Source organism: Lingula anatina, chromosome 3 (assembly GCF_051362555.1).
Source record: "Lingula anatina isolate TDL-2025a chromosome 3, LinAna3.0, whole genome shotgun sequence".
NCBI classification, from domain to species: domain Eukaryota; kingdom Metazoa; phylum Brachiopoda; class Lingulata; order Lingulida; family Lingulidae; genus Lingula; species Lingula anatina.
Genome location: NC_141769.1, coordinates 31,094,824 through 31,111,954, shown reverse-complemented (window position 1 = coordinate 31,111,954; position 17,131 = coordinate 31,094,824). Strand labels below are relative to the sequence as shown.

Here is a 17,131-nt window from a genome sequence, read left to right as displayed (position 1 = left end):
AGTTGATACTCGATCTTCTGTTCTTAAAATGGTCCCTAAATCAATCAGGGGATCCAGCCTCCCATCTTGCCTGACAAACTCATCCCGATATCAAAGCTTTTTTACAACATATAGATTTTCTAAATTAAAACATTCCATCTCATGGATACCACCTAAAACCCACTCTTCCCTGCTACAGCCACATTATGGAGATGTCTAGCAACTGACACAGCATTCTTTATCATAGTGGACGGCATGCGTTTTTCTGTATGATTGTAGTCAGTTACATTTATCCCCATAATTTCTTCCGTATATAAATATGAAGGAGTGGAGATAACATATCTTTATAAAGTATTATTATTTGCAAAATATCTTTATTCACCCAAGTCTTTATAGACAATAAATCGTCCAGAACATCAGTTCAGATATGGATTAAATTTCAGTTAGATTCACTCGTGGTATTGGGGAAACATGTTCCTTTCCCTTGTGTATAATAAATTTTGTGAAGACATCTGAGAATTTCATTTAAGAGTGACATGTACACATACAGCAATCCTGATTATAAAATATCTAGTCAGCAGTGCATCATAAGCAAATCTAAAATGCATATACATATTTACAAACATCTTAATGATCATATCATTCACAGGGCTATCCACATGCTAAACAGGATCTCAAAATGTTGAAATCGAATACCTAGTCAAAAAAGTAAAAAAAAAAAAAAAGTAATGTTCTTGTTGATGCTAGTTAGGAAACTGCATTATGCATCTTTATGTTAAATGCCATAGTTTGAGTTCTTTCAATCCATTAGATAATAGAATTGAGTTAATCACAAGCTTGGAGCCATGGATCAGAAAAATTGTCCCAATTGTGTTAGCTGTGTACAGTGTGAAATTTATCTAATCCTTGTCACATCCATAACACAGTCCTCGTCACATCCATGACACAGTCCTCGTCACATCCATGACACAGTCCTCAAACCCATCTAGTAATGCTCAAAGAATTGTTGTTCACTTAGTGAGTTTGCAAAACCAGTCAAATTTTGGAGAGAATTAGCTTCCCATTCAAATTTCAGGTATGACACTCCTTGAGACATAATTTCATTTGGCTCAGCTTATGTAGTCAAACACAGAAATATCTGCACTATATTGTTCGATTATGTGAACCAGAAATGGTTTCAGTACTCCCAACTCTTGTACTCCATCCCATCCGGAGGCTTGACTTCTGTTTTCTTGGCTCCAATATCTCCCCAATTTGTACTTAATACTGTGCCGCCTGACTCACTCTGAAATGAAAATTGTTTATAGTTGAAGATGAGAGAGAAAGTACAGTTCTCATGATCAAATTACATAAACCTCCACAGAGATGACAATTTTAGGGGCAGTGCACTTCTGATAACAACTGATCACCACAATTTCTTAATATGGTTATGAATTTTTATATCACCAAAGAAAACAAATCTTAAAGAATTGTTTTTATACTAACAGCTGTGACAACAATTGTTCTTCATAACTGCAATCATGAATGCTGTTCTGGAAGAGTTGTTTTTTTTTTTTAATATCAAATCACTGGCAAATAATCTCTCCAGCTGTGTTATGCTCTCGTGTAATAATAACAGATTCCTCCAACGACTGTTAATAAAAATAATATGACCACTCTTACTAATAGTTCTGGGGCCGGTTTCACAAAGCAGTAGTTAGTTAGCGATCGGTAGTTAGCCTCTCGCTAGTTGGAGTGCCGTTTCACGAAGCAGTCGCTAGTTCTCTCGCTCGTTATTGTCTCGTTGTTGCCTTGGATATTTGACGACTCTAGAGTTTCATCGTACGCATGCGTAATGAATGAAATAGAAAGGTTGCTTAGTTACCATTGTCTGTCGTTTGTCTTTATATCCAATATGGCGACGACCTTTTTTTTGCTATCTGTACCGCCAAACGGCAACGTAGACTACGACGTTTTCATGATAGGCAGAATCTATTTGAATATACACGCGATGGTGCAATTTACGAGAGGTTGCGCCTAGCTGTGACAAAAAGAGCGGCTAAAAGGTGGTGGAGATCCATTACGACGACCTCAAAGCAGACGTTCTTATGCATTTCCAGCCGCCGGAAATTGGAGAGTTAGGCTTCGTTCACATGGAATGTCTATTTTCTAAAAATCTATTTTCTATTTGCGCTATCTTATGATCACAGTCTGTGCCCTGAATATCCCGCCGCGTAATTACTGGCAGCGCGAGCCAGTTACTTATAGTAACTTATAGTAACAAATAGAAAATAGAATTTAGAAAATAGACATTGCATGTGAATGAAGCCTTAGTGCTTTCGCGACACTTTTACGCAAGAGTTCCACTTCCGGTAGTCTGTTTCGAGACTACAGTGAGTAACGAGAGAACTAACGACCGAACTTTACGACTGAACTTAGCGATGAGTTAACGACTGCTTCGTGAAACACCCCTCCAAAATCGCTAAGTTTGCTCGTTAGTGAGGTAGTTCAGTAGTTAGTTGTTCTAACTAACTACTGCTTTGTGAAACCGGCCCCTGTGTCTCACAAGGCACCTTCACCTGGGAAATAAGCTATCAATGTTGTTGCCACCTCTGCTTGGAAGTGGGGTTAGCCCTCCCCCTCTTTGTTACTTTCGTAGAAGTCTTGTGAAACACTGAAATATTTGAGTGGGAATAACTCCAATCCATTATTCTTGTTAGAAGAAGAACCTATCATCAACCTAAACACTCATAAAACACCCTGGTGAAATCTTTGGGCTGACTCCCAATGAAACTACTGTTCTAAATAGATCGATCCAACTCTGTGAGACTCCCGGCAGAGTTGGATCATTCTACACAGATTCATTGAGAATGAGCCTTCCGAATCAAACATTTTAATCAACTCACAAAAGATTTATTCATGGCCCTTTTGACCTCATCACTGCCATCGCTGTATATTTGCTGAAATAGTTTATTCAAAGCTGCGTCTCCCTCCAGTTTTTCCTCTTTTTCCTCCTTGGCCAGTTCGGCGGCCATCCTGTCCCAGTCGTGGTAGGAGTGGCTGGAGGAGGGGTACTTGTGGATGTCAGGGTTGTCTGACTTTGGTTGGGTTGATGGAGCTAGAAGGTGAAAAAAGAATGAAGATGTTTCGCTAGACATCCAAATATTGGAGGTGAAAACTATATAATAAATTGAAGACTGTAGAAAAAATCACTTTATTCTTATAACATAACACAGCTGATGAAATTCTTCTCTGATATACAAGTTATAATCTAATTTTAGTGTTTTCAAAATAATGTCTCTAAAAAAAATTGTATGCCAAACAGTAAATGTGTAACCATCTGTCTATACATATCCTCCCCCCCCACACACACACACACAAAAAAAAAAAAAAAAAAAATGCCCCCCCTAAAATGCATTAGAATTAGAATTTCAACATCTGTGGTAGGAAATCACATTAAGACATCTGAGTACCTCAGTACCACGATTCCCACTTTAATTTGCTATAGCTCTGGATGTGCATTAACACTTAAGAAGTTGATTGCTAAATTACTGGTAAAAACTTACTTGGCTTGAACTGTTTAATTTTTTCGTCTGAATCTCCCTCTAAATGTGTCCACCTCACCCCTTCAGCTTTTTTCATTTTTATTTCAATCTGAAATCAAACAAAGCAAGCAGGTACAGAGCTGTGGTATTCAATACATGTATTTTAAATATCTGTTAAGGTTTTTATACTAACTTAACATAATAAATTAATTAATTAATCAATCAATCAATCATGACAACCATGACAACCATGACAATCAGATTTACAATGTCTCTTAAAACATGTCATTTTCAATGAAATCTTACATGGAACAGATATTAAGTAAATACACAAAACAGCAAAAATAAACTCAACCACTCTTTTCCTTATAAGGAGGAGGGATAAATCAGGACATTAACCAAAATACATTCATTTATAGAAGTCTAACCAAAACCAATGTGATTTTAAAATCCACTTACTTTTGAGCTGAGAATTTTTGTGATACTCTGTTCTGGTACTATGTGGTTGGCCAGGTCCAGTTCCAGACTGTAGTCTGAGCCTGAGGACAACCTGATGGTGACACTCAACTACAACGAGGAAAATTGTATTGCAAATTGATGAAATTTGGAATTTGTTTTTCTCTGATCATCACACTTGCTCTGTGAGCAACTGTAACCAGCCAATAATACTACTTTCACAACTTATATGTGTAACAGTCTTCTTCAAGAAAAAAACTTTTTTTAAGCTTATAAAAATCCTCATTTTAATTCCAAGATTTTTCAAATGGTTCAGATGTATGTTCTTTCTTCTGTTGTTTTATTTTACCAAAACGTATACCATGTAATAATAGATCAATTTTGACTGTATCTAAGCAAATATTTGGATTTTACAGGCGTTCAAAAACTGTGGTTGTGGCACAATGCAAAGTCCAAATTATTTATACACTCACCATTTTTTCCTGAAATTCCACTGTCAAGTCTTCTTTTTTGACATTTTTTATTAAAATTGTGACAATGACATGTGTCTCTGTTTGATACCAGTCATGCCTATAAAAGATGAAAAAACAAAAATCCAAACTATTACTACAAAATCAGTAATGGTATCATCTAAACTAGTCTTACTTGTTAAACTTGTATAAAAAAATACTATCTTAGAAAGCAGGGAATTTATCCATTACTTTGGCTGAAGTAATTTTTCTTTTTTTCTGTTAGCAACAGAAAACACTCCATTTTCTCAAAAGTAATGGTCTCCTTTACCTTATTTTTGCTGGAATGGGCATTGCTATAGTCTGTGGAGTGGACTGCTGACCTCCTTTTGGCACTGCCTGGGAGGTCGGTTCTACAACAAACAGAATGTTGACAAGTGAATGCCGCGTCTCAGGTCACAACCCCCCTCTTGTTTTAATTTAGCAATAAACTTTGCAATTAAATCATTAATAAATATTAATTGAAAGCATCTTGCACAAAAACAATATTATCGATAATGCATTTATTTTATTATATGCTTTAATCATATATTAGACAAATAGTCCACATTTTTCTTCATTCATTTACCTGAAAGTTCCTTCACGCATCTGTCACACCACTGATTCAGGGTTTTGTCAGAACCTATTTCAAACAATAGGAGAAAAGGCATAAAAGCTGTCAAATGTACTGACAACAAGCAGAAACTAGAAGAAAAGGAAGTACACCATTTAAATACTACAAACTGTGATCAGAACTGGTTGATTTCAGCCAAACTGTCAGGACAAAAATTCAACTTTTAGACTAACAACATTTAATGCACATAGATTAGAAAATTCAGCAATACAATCGTGTCTAGGATACTGCATATGTGGTCAACTGGTGGCACTCGCCTGTTCTTATCTCATCTTTAAATCAATTAAATGGAAAAAAATGCTTACAAGGAAAGTGCATTTTCTTTAACACTAGAATTTCTTTTCTCTAATATACCACATTGTATCTATCAATTATAAATTGGATGCAGTGATTTCAAGAACCTTACCATCATATTTCAAGCCCTGTTCAAATGCCCCTTTGGCTTCTGCTTTCATATCCAGGTGATATAAGGCAACCCTGCAAAGAATACAGGAAACAACTTTCAGAGAGAGAGAGATAAGGACTGGAAACACGCAATTCTTGGGATGATGTGATTCTGTGAAGTCTTGAACATTTCTCAACAATGTTTATTAAATATTAAAAAAAAAAAAAAAAAAAAAAAAAAACGACATAGGCAAATTACACAAAAGCATTCCACTTTAAATGCATGAATCAAGACAGAAGTTAGACTTAACTCACCCCTCCCTCAGGTAGGCTTTTCCATTTTTGGGATCCAGATCTATCCCTTTTCTTGCATCCACAAGAGCATCTATAAAATTTTTACAAATTATACAAGAACAATAAATAAATAGAAAAATCATTTTGGATTTTCTATGCACGCTACCATGTGAGGGAGTCAAAAAATGTATGTCGAAACACCATTAAAATCTGATATAATGATAACTTACTTAGTAAAATGGGAATTTAACATTTATGACCAAATAAAAACATAAATCCTAATTTAATCTAAAGGCACAAAACAAATTACCTGAATAATTTTCAAGTTTGATGTATGCGTGGGCTCTGTGTATGAAGAATTCTGCCTTACTGTTATCTGTATCAATTGCAGAGGAATAAAGCTGAAAAACACAAACTTAAAATATGACCATGTATTTAGTCTACCTCAGGCAAGACTGCACCGGCAGCATCAGATATTATATGTGTACTGAAAACATTCCTTAAAAATGAAACATAAACGTTTAGTTTAGCTAGACATGTACTATGACTTGTAAAATTTCTTAAAGACATTTAGTTATTTAGTTTTAGTAGACAGCTGTAAATTACTACCAATCATTACACTGATAAAAATGGGCACTGCCTCAACAAATGAAGCTGGGTTTACTCTCATTTGCAAGAAATCTCGGTTGTGGTAAAGACTGACATTATGGGGAAACCCCCAAATCAGATCCTTATCATGTCCCTTACCTCGACTGCATCCTCGTAGTTTTCTGCTACGAACGCTTCGTTCCCTTTACTAAAACAGTAAAAAAATATAAATGGGGTAATTAAGGGTGAACAGGTATCAATATTTCAATAATCGGAACGGCAACCAAGGAAATGCATCGAACCAAATACGCTGCCTACCTGAAGAGCTCCTCAGCCATGACGGAAATGGGATTTTCTGGAATCTCCTAAACGGTGCATGCTGGGAAAATTGATGTGCTTATCAATGTAAAACTTATTTATTATATTCATTTGGAGAAACATTAATTGATGCAGAGTAGATGATATATATTTATATCAATTTAGACGTTTTTGGTAAACTACTGATGGTTTTGAGCATTTTATTTTTAATCTGATTCGAACCTGAGGCTATGACGTCATTATAAAAGAGAATCCCAAGCGATTTTGGACAGGTGGTCCAGAAAGGTAGGACAGATGCATGTACATAACAGTTTGTAAATTAAGATTTAAATGTCACAACGCATGTTGTCTGTCCCAATGAAATTATTTGAAGAGAAATAGGACTGCCATGGAAGAAACGGACATTTAAGTCTTCTGTCATCGCCTTTTGTCGTTTTGAAAATTAATTTTATTTAAAGGATCTTGCAGTTCTGAATAGCATTATTCATTAACATTTACCGTTAAAGGAATCCGCCCGTGTATCAAAAGAAAGAAAGGCTCCGTGCTTGATTCATGACAGTACCCGGGTTTAGGACACTGACCAATGATTCACTTCACTATTTTAGTGACATGCTGACAAATGTGTCTCAGTTTTCGGACTGCAGCAATATAATGACAAAGTGTGACTCACACTCACATTGTTTGCCTAAGAAGAATTACCGCCGTTTTCATTTTGCGTATTTATTTTTATCAGTATTGTCTCTTGATCACGTTTGTGCCACACATTAAATGAGAAAGTGAGCTAAAATAAATCATTTGTTATGAAGTTATATTTATTTTTGGGCACTGAAAAATATATTTAAATCTTAAGGATTCTAAGTTTAAATGTTATATACAGTATGTCCAAGTTAGAAGTATTGCATTGAGAGTTTTTATTGAAAAAGTATGTGTGTATAATTCATTTTTGACTTACTAGTGCATGCATATACAGTAATCAAGCCAATCTGCAGTTATTGAACATTTATAAATTAAACCAAATATATTGTACTAGAACTAAGGCATAGAACATAAAACTAAGTTGAATTATGGTGAGAATTGGGGATGCTGCAAACCTAATATTCAAACCTGTGTTTTGCTCTTCTTTCCAGTTGTGAAACCCCAACCCAGAGATGTGTTTTAATTGATAGGAAAACTTCATGAGAGTTGGTTTATTAAGACCACGTTCTAGATCCCTGACAGTGCCATTTCATAAACAACTCAAGGCAGGAAAAAGGTAAGAGTATAAAAAGTAAATTACTGGAATGTAGAATGGACAAAATTTATTTTCTGTGTTACATATTTGATAAAGCATGAAGTAACAGAATTATGTGGCATTTAGAAACTACACTTGTAGGATATTTTTTTAATATTAAAAGAGGGAGTTATTGTAGAACTGCTTTGCCAGCAATTAATCAATTAGAGAAAATTGAAGTAGCAGGAAAGTATTTAACTGTTACAACTTCATTACTCTCAGCCTCTGAAAGCTATAAGGAAATGCCTTAAACCATTTTCAGCTTAAATATGACACAAGTAAGTTAAGTATGATAAGCATATGTTTCCATATCTGAAAGAGATTGATTAATTTTGGAAAAAATGCATTCTATTAGACCTGCAGTTTGAAGGTGTGCACAGGAAACATGCATACCAATATATCAAAAGTATATTTTTCCTGTTATTATCATCAACAGATTTTACGTGTTAATTTTACCAGGGTTTTTATGGCTGTCACAGTAAGGGGAATTAGTTAATCCTTAAAAACATGCACCAAGCAAAATGACTGCTGCTCTTTCACTGCTTCTGTTAAGAGGCTACTTACAGGTGCCCTTTGCAAGAGACTACTAGTACTAGTATGTAAATATAGCAAGGCATTTAAATAAGTAGGTCAATAACACTCTTTGCACCGAGGTCAAGCAGAACACAGGGTAGTACATGTGTATCCAGTCTAGTGTGTATGAATATATGAGAAACTTGGTAGCTGTTAAAGGAGAGAATTAGTAGAAGGTTTTAGCTCTTACCCAGCCCAATGTTTTCCACAAGCTGCAGAGGATGGGGCTGTATATACAGGTATTTAACTTGACTCAGGTGTACAGTGTACAATGTATATGTTTATGGTTAGTGTATATATGTTCTCCACAGCATGTGTGTAAGCTGTGAAGAGCATTATGTACAATGGCCCTGTGAACAAAGGGTGATGATGGATGGGTGGAGAGAGGGGGGCATGAGAAAATACAGTATTTATGTGGTACTTTAGTTTTAGAATAGTATGGGACCAGTGGCATCAAAAATGAATATCATCACATTAATGTAGCTATTACACACACACACACACACACACACACACACACACACACACACATATACAGCACACACAAACATATATATATATATATATATATATATATATATATATATACACACACACACACACACACACACACACACACACACACACACACACACAGAGCCAGTGTGTTTCAGTGAAAGGTTATGATGACCTGCACATTATCTGTATCTGGGTTACTTATGTAACATAGAGTTTTGGTAGATAACATCCATACACTGCGGTTGGCAATTTTGCCCGAACTATGTTGTGGTAAGTGCCCGGTATGGAGATGCACTCAAGTACCAAATATCCCCTGATCTAAGTTAAAAAAATATCCATAGACTTAAAAAAAATTAATAGACTTATGAAAGATACCCAGGTAGTTGGGATAATTGTTGAATATTTGTTAAAGAAATTTAGAGGGCAATGTTTTAAACGCTACTATTTTCTTTCCTTCCTTATCCATTTAATCATAACTGTGTGTGTGTCCTATGTTGCTTTATTAACTCTTTGCTTCTTTAAAGACTTGTCTTAAAAATGGGGAACAGGTCCATGAGCACCCAGTACGAGACACAATTTACCTCGCCGTCAACACATCTGGAACTTCTACAGTATGTGCGGGCAACTTTGAATGGATACCCGTCCCTCTTGAAGAGAGAGTTTGTGGATGTCAGCAAGAAGACACAAAATACTTCAGACAGGGGTCAAGTGGGGATTGATCAAAAATCTACCTCACCATTTAAAGTCCGGATTTTTCAGTGGAATTCACTTGCTCAGGGTATGTTATGTGAACAAAGATATTGTCATTGCTATTTTATTCTTGAACTTTGAAATTGTACCTTTCTGAGATTAACATTATTATAAGTTATTTGTCTGCATAGAAGTAATAGTATGTACAGAAATTATGACTTCACACTTGGACCCACCAAACCTGTTTGGTACTGGTAGGTTTTACCCTCTCATGCAACCTGTTGATTATTATTTTGATTACCTGCTGTTATTTCTTTTTGAACTTCAACATTATACATCTGTTTCTTATTTTATGAAGAGATACATTAAAAAAATGTCTACTACTGAATGTTTAATTATGCTGTCTTTACTTCAGCCCTTTGCCTGGGTGCAGATAATTTCATCAAATGTCCCAAAGAGGCTCTAGAGTGGAAACCCAGGCGTTTACACATCCTTGAGGAACTCTTACTCTATGAACCAGACGTTATCTGCCTGGAGGAAGTTGACCAATACGAGTTTATTCAATCAGCATTAGAAAGCATTGGCTACAAGGGAACATTCTACCCTAAGCCCGATTCCCCTTGTCTCTACTGTGATGAGTCCTATGGACCAGACGGTTGCGCCATCTTTCATAATACCAAGAAACTAAAGTCGATCAGTATACACAATGTCAATTTGAAAAAGGAAAATGCGTCAACCAACCAGGTGGCAATAATTCAGAAACTGCAATACTGCAACCATGATGATGCGTCTTCTTCTGGTCAGGAATTTTATGTGGGGGTCACACATTTGAAAGCCAGGGAAGGTTGGGGAGAGTTCCGTAATCTCCAGGGTATCTACCTACTGAAAAAAATAAAAGAGATAGCTGGCAGTTCGCCACTTATATTTATGGGAGATTTCAATGGAGATCCTAACGAACCAGTCTATTCTACATTTAAAAACAGTGACTTGAATTTTGGGAGTGCATATACTAAACTTACAGAGGATGGAACCGAGCCCCCATACACAACGTGGAAGATACGAGGTGGGAGATTAGCAACAGGGAGCATTCGTGAGAGCTGTAAAACCCTAGACTACATGTGGTACACCAAGTCCAGTGTTACAGTAGACAGAGTGTTAAAATTCCCCACAGGAGAAGAAATGGGGGTGAACAAACTGCCATCTTTCAACTATCCGTCAGATCATTTGTCTCTAGTGTGTGATTTTAGTATAGGTTAATAGATTTTCTAGATGATGATGTTTGTAGAATTTTAATGAAGTATGCTTTATTTAAATTATGTAGCATTTTATTGTATTAATGTGATTTTATAGAATTATTTTATTTCTGTGTTGGCACTATTTTGATTATCTTAATTTTGTTAAGATATTATGGTTTTTTTATTTTCATGAAAGTATGTAATCTGTAAGAAAACCAATTTGAAAGTATACTTTTAACCTAGATAGCATTTAGGTTATTTACTAGAATTGACCATGTGATTTAGAATGGTCCCTTACTTTAAAGCTCCACACAGAACAGTACTTACATGTATTTCTTCTAACTAGTCTTAACTGTAATCTAGGACTTGATTTGGTAACTTTTGAGTCTGTACAGGTGCTCACGATTATTTTTACTCAGGCCTGGTTACGAGAGGGTGCACTTGTCTGTTACTTTTGTTTTATTTTGAAAACCTGGATGTAGCTTTATCACATTTGTAATGGTTAGTTGAAGTTTAAGTTGTAAGTTGAATTTACACAAACAAATAAAGGCACTCAATTCTTCAGAAATGCGATAGAGTCAAAAATGGGTCTTATTATTGAGCTCTATATTGTGTGAGTGCATTTCTATAAATTCAGTAAAAGTCAGATTCTGGAGCAGTTACTGGCATGTCCAAACAAAAGATACATTGAAAATTTAATTTAATGATAAATTAGCACTTTTTCTATTATAAACAGTGGAATCTCTAGAGAAGAGTAGGTTTTAAGTTATAATTAAAAATGACTACGACTACATCTGGTCTATGCCGAGCTAGTCTACAGAACAAAAGTATATATTTTTACTGGCTAGATCTAATGATTTTCATGTGTCATACTTTTCCAATGGTGCATTAATAATTATGTTAAAATGTTTTTTAAGAGGAATAGGATTTAACCAGTTTGAGCTGACATTAAAACAGGGTTTATTTCACATTTTATTAGTGGATTATTTTATAGTAAAGTAGTAAATATTAAGTAGTGAGGTATGTAAAGATGTTCGGTCATGGTGCCCTTCAATATTCAGTATTTTCAATTTATATCTGTGATGTTGCCATGTTTTTTATTGATTTACATTAAAATTAAAATGTAGCATTATTGACTTATGTGAAAAAGGCTATGTAGTTTAGAAAATTATGTTTATGCTATGTACTTAAAATGTGGTATGTATTATATAGTTTTGTGAATGATTTTACAAATGGCTTTCACCTACCGGGTGAACTGATAAAAAGAGAGACAATCTACGATGAAAATCTATTCTTGAAAATACCCAAGCACGGGGGCTCACTTTCTCGAAGCACTCCTCTCAAATATACATTAAAAAGGTGCCTAACGCGCCAATTAAGAAAAAAATAAACACATTATTGAAAACTGAGGCTTGGAAGGTATAACCACTGTAAATTGCACAAGAGTGAAAAAAAAAAAAAAAAAACAGCGACCTCGATTCAAAGCGAGCATTTACTATTATTCAGGAATGCGCAATTTGTCCCATAAATTACCACTAATCGAGGCCGTTTTATGAATGAGCGAACATTCTTGGGACATTTCTCCACAACAGAAAGTCGGAACAGACTACCGACAGAGGAACCACTGGGGTAAATGGGTTACGTAGAAGAGGGTATCCCAATAAAATATCTTGGTTGATGAAGCTATCGATATCAAGATGATTTATAAACGTCCCTCAGTCAAGCGGTCACCACTTGAGAGTTATAGTTTCGAAAGTCGACGATCTATAGGGTGGATTAAAGTTACACTCTATGGGTTTGAAAATCCACCACAGATGAGTGCTCATTTTTGCCATCCACATCTTCTAATAAAAATTAATATGCATCTTAAAGACGAATTAAGCCCTTCAATATTTTTCCTGGCGTGTACCTGATGTTGATATTTTTAGAAGACGGTCGCTGGTTATAATAACTGGCCAGTAATTTTAAACTAAATCAACATTTTTAAAATTTTAAAATTAAAGGTCGAATCCAAGTGCAGAAATGGAAAGATAAATGATTCGTGAAAAAGAAGAAATTGCTCATTTCTCCGGAATATCCATTTTGGCGGGTAAATCTATGGAGTTGCCCTTTAAGCTGATATCACTACATGCATCTACTGGTGTGCTGGCGCGAACACTTGACCAGTGCCTGTGTCAGGAAATTATCTCTCAGTCAATCTTATTAATATTTATACGTGTAGCATCATTATTGAATAAAAAACTATATAATCACAATAAAAGTCTGGCCATCAGAACACATAAACTTTTTAAAGACAAACTTTTCCAATATATGATAACAAAATGTTTTGTTCATAGCATAACAGACATTATTTATTTGCGCTTAAAACATCGACAAACTCTGAATATCGCATCGTCACAGGTAAAGTACGTACGCAGTAACAACACAGTGAACAGGCCGACTTTCTTCCGTTTCCACTTCACGACATGTCCGATTGAAAAAAAAATCAATAAAAAACAAGGAATTTTAGAAAACGATGCTAAAATTGAAAGCCTCGAGATCTAGAAAGGGCTATCCTTTGCAGGGACTGGGAAAGGGGGCAACGTAAGCGCATGCATGGGTGGTAAGTAGAGGGTACGCTGTATAACATTAAAATTACAAGCATACATTCCAACTGAGACTCAGAGTTGTCGGTTTCAGCGGCTATGCACATTACAGTCACGTCGTTTACCATCTTGTCTTCATTCCTGTCATCCAAAACACAGAAAAAACAAAAACAAAAAAAAAAATCAATATTTTGTCTAATATCAAATATGTGCGTCTGTTATGCTAAAATCGAGGTTTAATATGGTGCTTCAGAAAATCAGAATGTGACAGAGATTAGGACACAAATGGTCTAACGTTAACGTTCTTACATTTCTTGTTTATGTGGACCTTTTTCAGTCTTTTCATGCTACAGAAATTGAGAAATCACATTAGTTGGCGGACTCTTCCAAATTTAAAACAACAGTCAACAGGAAACTTGCTTCTTTAGATATGCTACATTCTTCCTGGAAATCGTGCATACGGTGCAACGAAAACCAGGATGTGTCACAAATGGTGTAACCGCTATGTCATTATTTGGTGCATGCGACGCCAATCATCCCACGAGCACCTAAACTGAGGCTAAAGAATGGCGCGATTCAAGACCTCTTGAATTTCTTTAGCATACGCTTCGGCCTCTTCCTCAGTGGAGATGTTCGAGTACCAATTCAGGGTCCACACCAGTTTCCCCCTCACCGACATCAGAAAGTGCATGAAAGGTGGGCAAATATTGGCTCCGTTGGTACCCCACAAAACCTTGGTGACCTCCACGCTGGACCCTGGTTGACCGGCGGTCATTATTGGATCCACGTTGCCAATATTGGACACCCCAAAAGCATCGGCAGCTCTCTCTCCGCGAGCTCTCTGTGCCGGCATTTTCTTTCCCAAACTCTCGTAGCTCACTAGGCGGCTAGCTAGTCGAAGCATCTGAATAGGTCTGGTTTGGTCGCCGATGTATTCGTGGATCTCCGTTGTAACTCGTCGTGCGATGGACCAGAAGTATGAGGGGTCTGACACGTTGCTCGTCACTTCAACGGGGTTTAATAGCGATGCCACTGCATGAAACCCCATGAAATCGGGAGCCAAAACCGGCCTGCAAAATCGCCTGTAGTCAGCTATGTAGTTGGAGCCCATCTTGATTTTTGTGATTTCAGGGTTCTTCGCTCTTATGACGTGAAGAAGTGCAATATAGGCTGCAGCTGTGACTGCCCCTTGCACCGTGACCTTCTCAGCCCTACATCGCTCTAGGAGGGGCGCCATTGGAATAGAAAAATCATAAAAATAAGTCCCGATTTTCACGTCAGGTTCTCTTTGGACACGAGCTGGATACTGTTTCATATACTCATTTACTCCCCTCCGCATTAATTTGGCTATTACAAAAAGCAATTTGAGAAAGCCGAAAAACCCCAACTGAATCTCTGGCGGCAAAGCCTCTTCCATGCATGGCGCTATCGGTAATATCTCTGCCTCATCTTGGTCGACACAGCCATCTACTGCTAAATTCAGATTTTGTACGATGTCATTCATGACGAACACACCGCTTTTGCCATCCAAAATGGCATGGTTGAAAACCATTATAAGAACGTAGGACTTCTTGTCTTCCGTTCCTTCCAACTCCTCCATTTCCAACAAATCTGCAAACCAAAGAGGACCGGCTGATGCATCGATTTTCTTGTCACCAGCTTCTGCTGCAATTTGATGCCAATCTGTTGCTTTTCTCGTTGTCAAGTTGAGACAACCTTCCCAGTTGTCGATGGGGACGTAGTACCTGTAACCGGCGCTATTTTTGATAACTTTAACTCTCAATAGTGGGTGTTTTCGGGTGACGGCCTGTAACGATTTCAGCATCATCTCGTGAGTTATTACGTTTTTGATTTGAGAAACACAGCAAATGTGACAGGAAATGAAACAGTTTCTCCAAGGGCTACACAGCCATCCTCGTTAAAGCCCAGCTTGCGAATAGCGCCATCAGGTGGCTCGTCCCTCTCTCTTCTGAACCGTCTGAACATGGCGATTGGTGCTGATCTGCTCAATTGTCAAAATTTGGAATGAAGCATGCAAACCTCGCAGAGCATTAAGAGAAATGAGCGAGTTGGGATCCTAGGTCCTATCCTAATTTATGTCTGCCTGAAAAAAGAAGAAAACTAAAAATAAATTAAAATACACATAACTGAGGAGTTAAAGGGAAATGGTAGCGATATAACATGTTGTTTATACGGATAGGCCTACTCATTCTAAATTAGTTTTATGGTAATCAGTGGATACCTTATCTAGAAGAAAAAATATAGCTATATTCTTTGTGATTTATATCCTATTTGCCAAGAGGAAAAGACATCAATATTTGTATCTTTATTCGGACGGAGTTAAGTCGCAGGCCTAACGGATCAAAATCACGGTACATTTGATAAATGAAGATATAAATTAACATACTGCCTTTCCGTAACACTTTAACACCCCATGTCACGAACATTGAAATCAAAAGAAAAAAAAACGACCATCCATGTTTAGATTCAATAGAAATCTAGTAAGCAGATTTCCGCCGTGACACAGCCTGCCTACCGCACCAAAGAAGCAGGCGGGGTAGGGGTAGGGTAGTGGAAAAAGTCGCTCTTTTCGACCCTCTCTCCCATGATGATCGAATGAAGCCATATGAACGGAGGTCAGATTGGACATAAAATTAGGAAGGATGGGACTGAATAAACATATTTTTTATTATAATGGGAGGAAGAGGGGGGCGGGGCGCACTCCACCCTATCTTTGATGATGACGAGCGCATGTTTTTTATGAAATATTCATATTACAGTGCTTGTATGGAGCTGTCTCGACATTCTAAATAGGCACTAGTAGCTACATAGGTATTATCCCGATTATCGCTGTGTGTTATCACTATTGATCGCCACCCGAGATGATAATGTTAATTGAGGGCACACTGAGCAGCCATATCTTGGATTCTAAGGTTACATAAAAACGCCAATATTTTTATTATAAAAGTAGTGGCGGTGGTGGTGGTGGTGGTGGTGGTGGTGGTGTGTGTGTGTGTGTGTGTGTGTGTGTGTGTGCATGTATGTGGGCCTGTGTGAGTGCACCTGTGTATGTGTGTGTGTGTGCGTGTGTGTACGTGTGTGCCCTCAGGTGACCACGTATAATCACTTCCTATTACCACATGCACTACATGCCTCTGTGGTCAGCCCTACGTGGTTGTGTCAGTGCTTTAATTTGAACGTCACATAATGCTGCCGATATACATCAGCCGTAAACATTTATACTTACGTCAAGCAGATCGGTCGTCACTGCGTTTGTCAGCTAATGGAATGGCTCTACTTGGAAACCCAGTTTTTTTACTGAATAACAGGGAAATGTGGGTCAAAATGTGGGATTTCAGGTGGACGGAAAGACCAACGTCACTAGTAAAGCTTTACATGTAAATCAATGTATGAAAGCAGGTACACAAAGAGTCTCTTCCGGGGTCTGCCTTTCCTTTGTGAGACAGCAGCGTCCACGGTAGATGACACTAGCTCAACTGATGCAATTGTGTCATTGTGAATGTCACGTCCTCTCAAGTCACGTTCTCCCTACTCCCTTATCACAGAAGTAGTCTGTTACAAAAATGCTGAAAAACAGTGTGATTTTGTGAAACA

The 17,131-nt window shown here is 37.2% G+C and overlaps 3 protein-coding genes across 5 annotated transcripts; 1 reads left to right on the top strand and 2 right to left on the bottom strand.

The window, feature by feature from the left end:
* Positions 1-318: 318 nt before the first annotated feature.
* Positions 319-6,741, bottom strand: LOC106175606 (protein SGT1 homolog). Its single transcript, XM_087008613.1, has 12 exons — positions 6,666-6,741; positions 6,507-6,555; positions 6,070-6,160; positions 5,781-5,850; positions 5,488-5,558; positions 5,037-5,090; positions 4,740-4,821; positions 4,433-4,529; positions 3,963-4,070; positions 3,525-3,612; positions 2,865-3,076; positions 319-1,264 (listed from the first exon to the last, which is right to left on the bottom strand). The coding sequence occupies exons 1-12, from the start codon at positions 6,683-6,685 to the stop codon at positions 1,157-1,159; spliced, it is 1,050 nt and encodes a 349-aa protein (XP_086864739.1). The 5' UTR covers positions 6,686-6,741; the 3' UTR covers positions 319-1,156.
* Positions 6,742-6,784: 43 nt separating this feature from the next.
* On the top strand, positions 6,785-12,340 carry LOC106175603 (nocturnin). Of its 3 annotated transcripts, none has more exons than XM_013557681.2 (4): positions 6,785-6,950; positions 7,793-7,917; positions 9,531-9,784; positions 10,112-12,340. In XM_013557681.2, the coding sequence occupies exons 2-4, from the start codon at positions 7,841-7,843 to the stop codon at positions 10,951-10,953; spliced, it is 1,173 nt and encodes a 390-aa protein (XP_013413135.2). In that variant the 5' UTR covers positions 6,785-6,950; positions 7,793-7,840; the 3' UTR covers positions 10,954-12,340. The 3 variants fall into 3 exon arrangements, with proteins under 3 accessions (XP_013413135.2, XP_013413137.2, XP_013413138.2); XM_013557683.2 differs by lacking the exon at positions 6,785-6,950 and adding an exon at positions 7,421-7,441; XM_013557684.2 differs by lacking the exons at positions 6,785-6,950; positions 7,793-7,917 and adding an exon at positions 8,558-8,747.
* Positions 12,341-13,124: 784 nt separating this feature from the next.
* LOC106175599 (uncharacterized) lies at positions 13,125-17,001 on the bottom strand. The gene is made up of 2 exons (XM_013557674.3): positions 16,764-17,001; positions 13,125-15,620 (listed from the first exon to the last, which is right to left on the bottom strand). The coding sequence occupies exon 2, from the start codon at positions 15,342-15,344 to the stop codon at positions 14,076-14,078; it is 1,269 nt and encodes a 422-aa protein (XP_013413128.2). The 5' UTR covers positions 15,345-15,620; positions 16,764-17,001; the 3' UTR covers positions 13,125-14,075.
* Between the last annotated feature and the right edge of the window lie 130 nt (positions 17,002-17,131).

Coding starts and splice junctions, on each gene's coding strand:
- LOC106175606 (XM_087008613.1), bottom strand. CDS start 6,685: ATGGCTGAGGAGCTCTTCAG. Junction 4,822..5,036: donor ATGCGTGAAGGAACTTTCAG/GTAAATGAATGA, acceptor TGTTTGTTGTAG/AACCGACCTCCCAGGCAGTG. Junction 1,265..2,864: donor GGGCCATGAATAAATCTTTT/GTGAGTTGATTA, acceptor TTTTCATTTCAG/AGTGAGTCAGGCGGCACAGT.
- LOC106175603 (XM_013557681.2), top strand. CDS start 7,841: ATGAGAGTTGGTTTATTAAGACCACGTTCTAGATCCCTGACAGTGCCA. Junction 7,918..9,530: donor CAACTCAAGGCAGGAAAAAG/GTAAGAGTATAA, acceptor GCTTCTTTAAAG/ACTTGTCTTAAAAATGGGGA. Junction 9,785..10,111: donor GTGGAATTCACTTGCTCAGG/GTATGTTATGTG, acceptor TCTTTACTTCAG/CCCTTTGCCTGGGTGCAGAT.
- LOC106175599 (XM_013557674.3), bottom strand. CDS start 15,344: ATGATGCTGAAATCGTTACAGGCCGTCACCCGAAAACACCCACTATTG.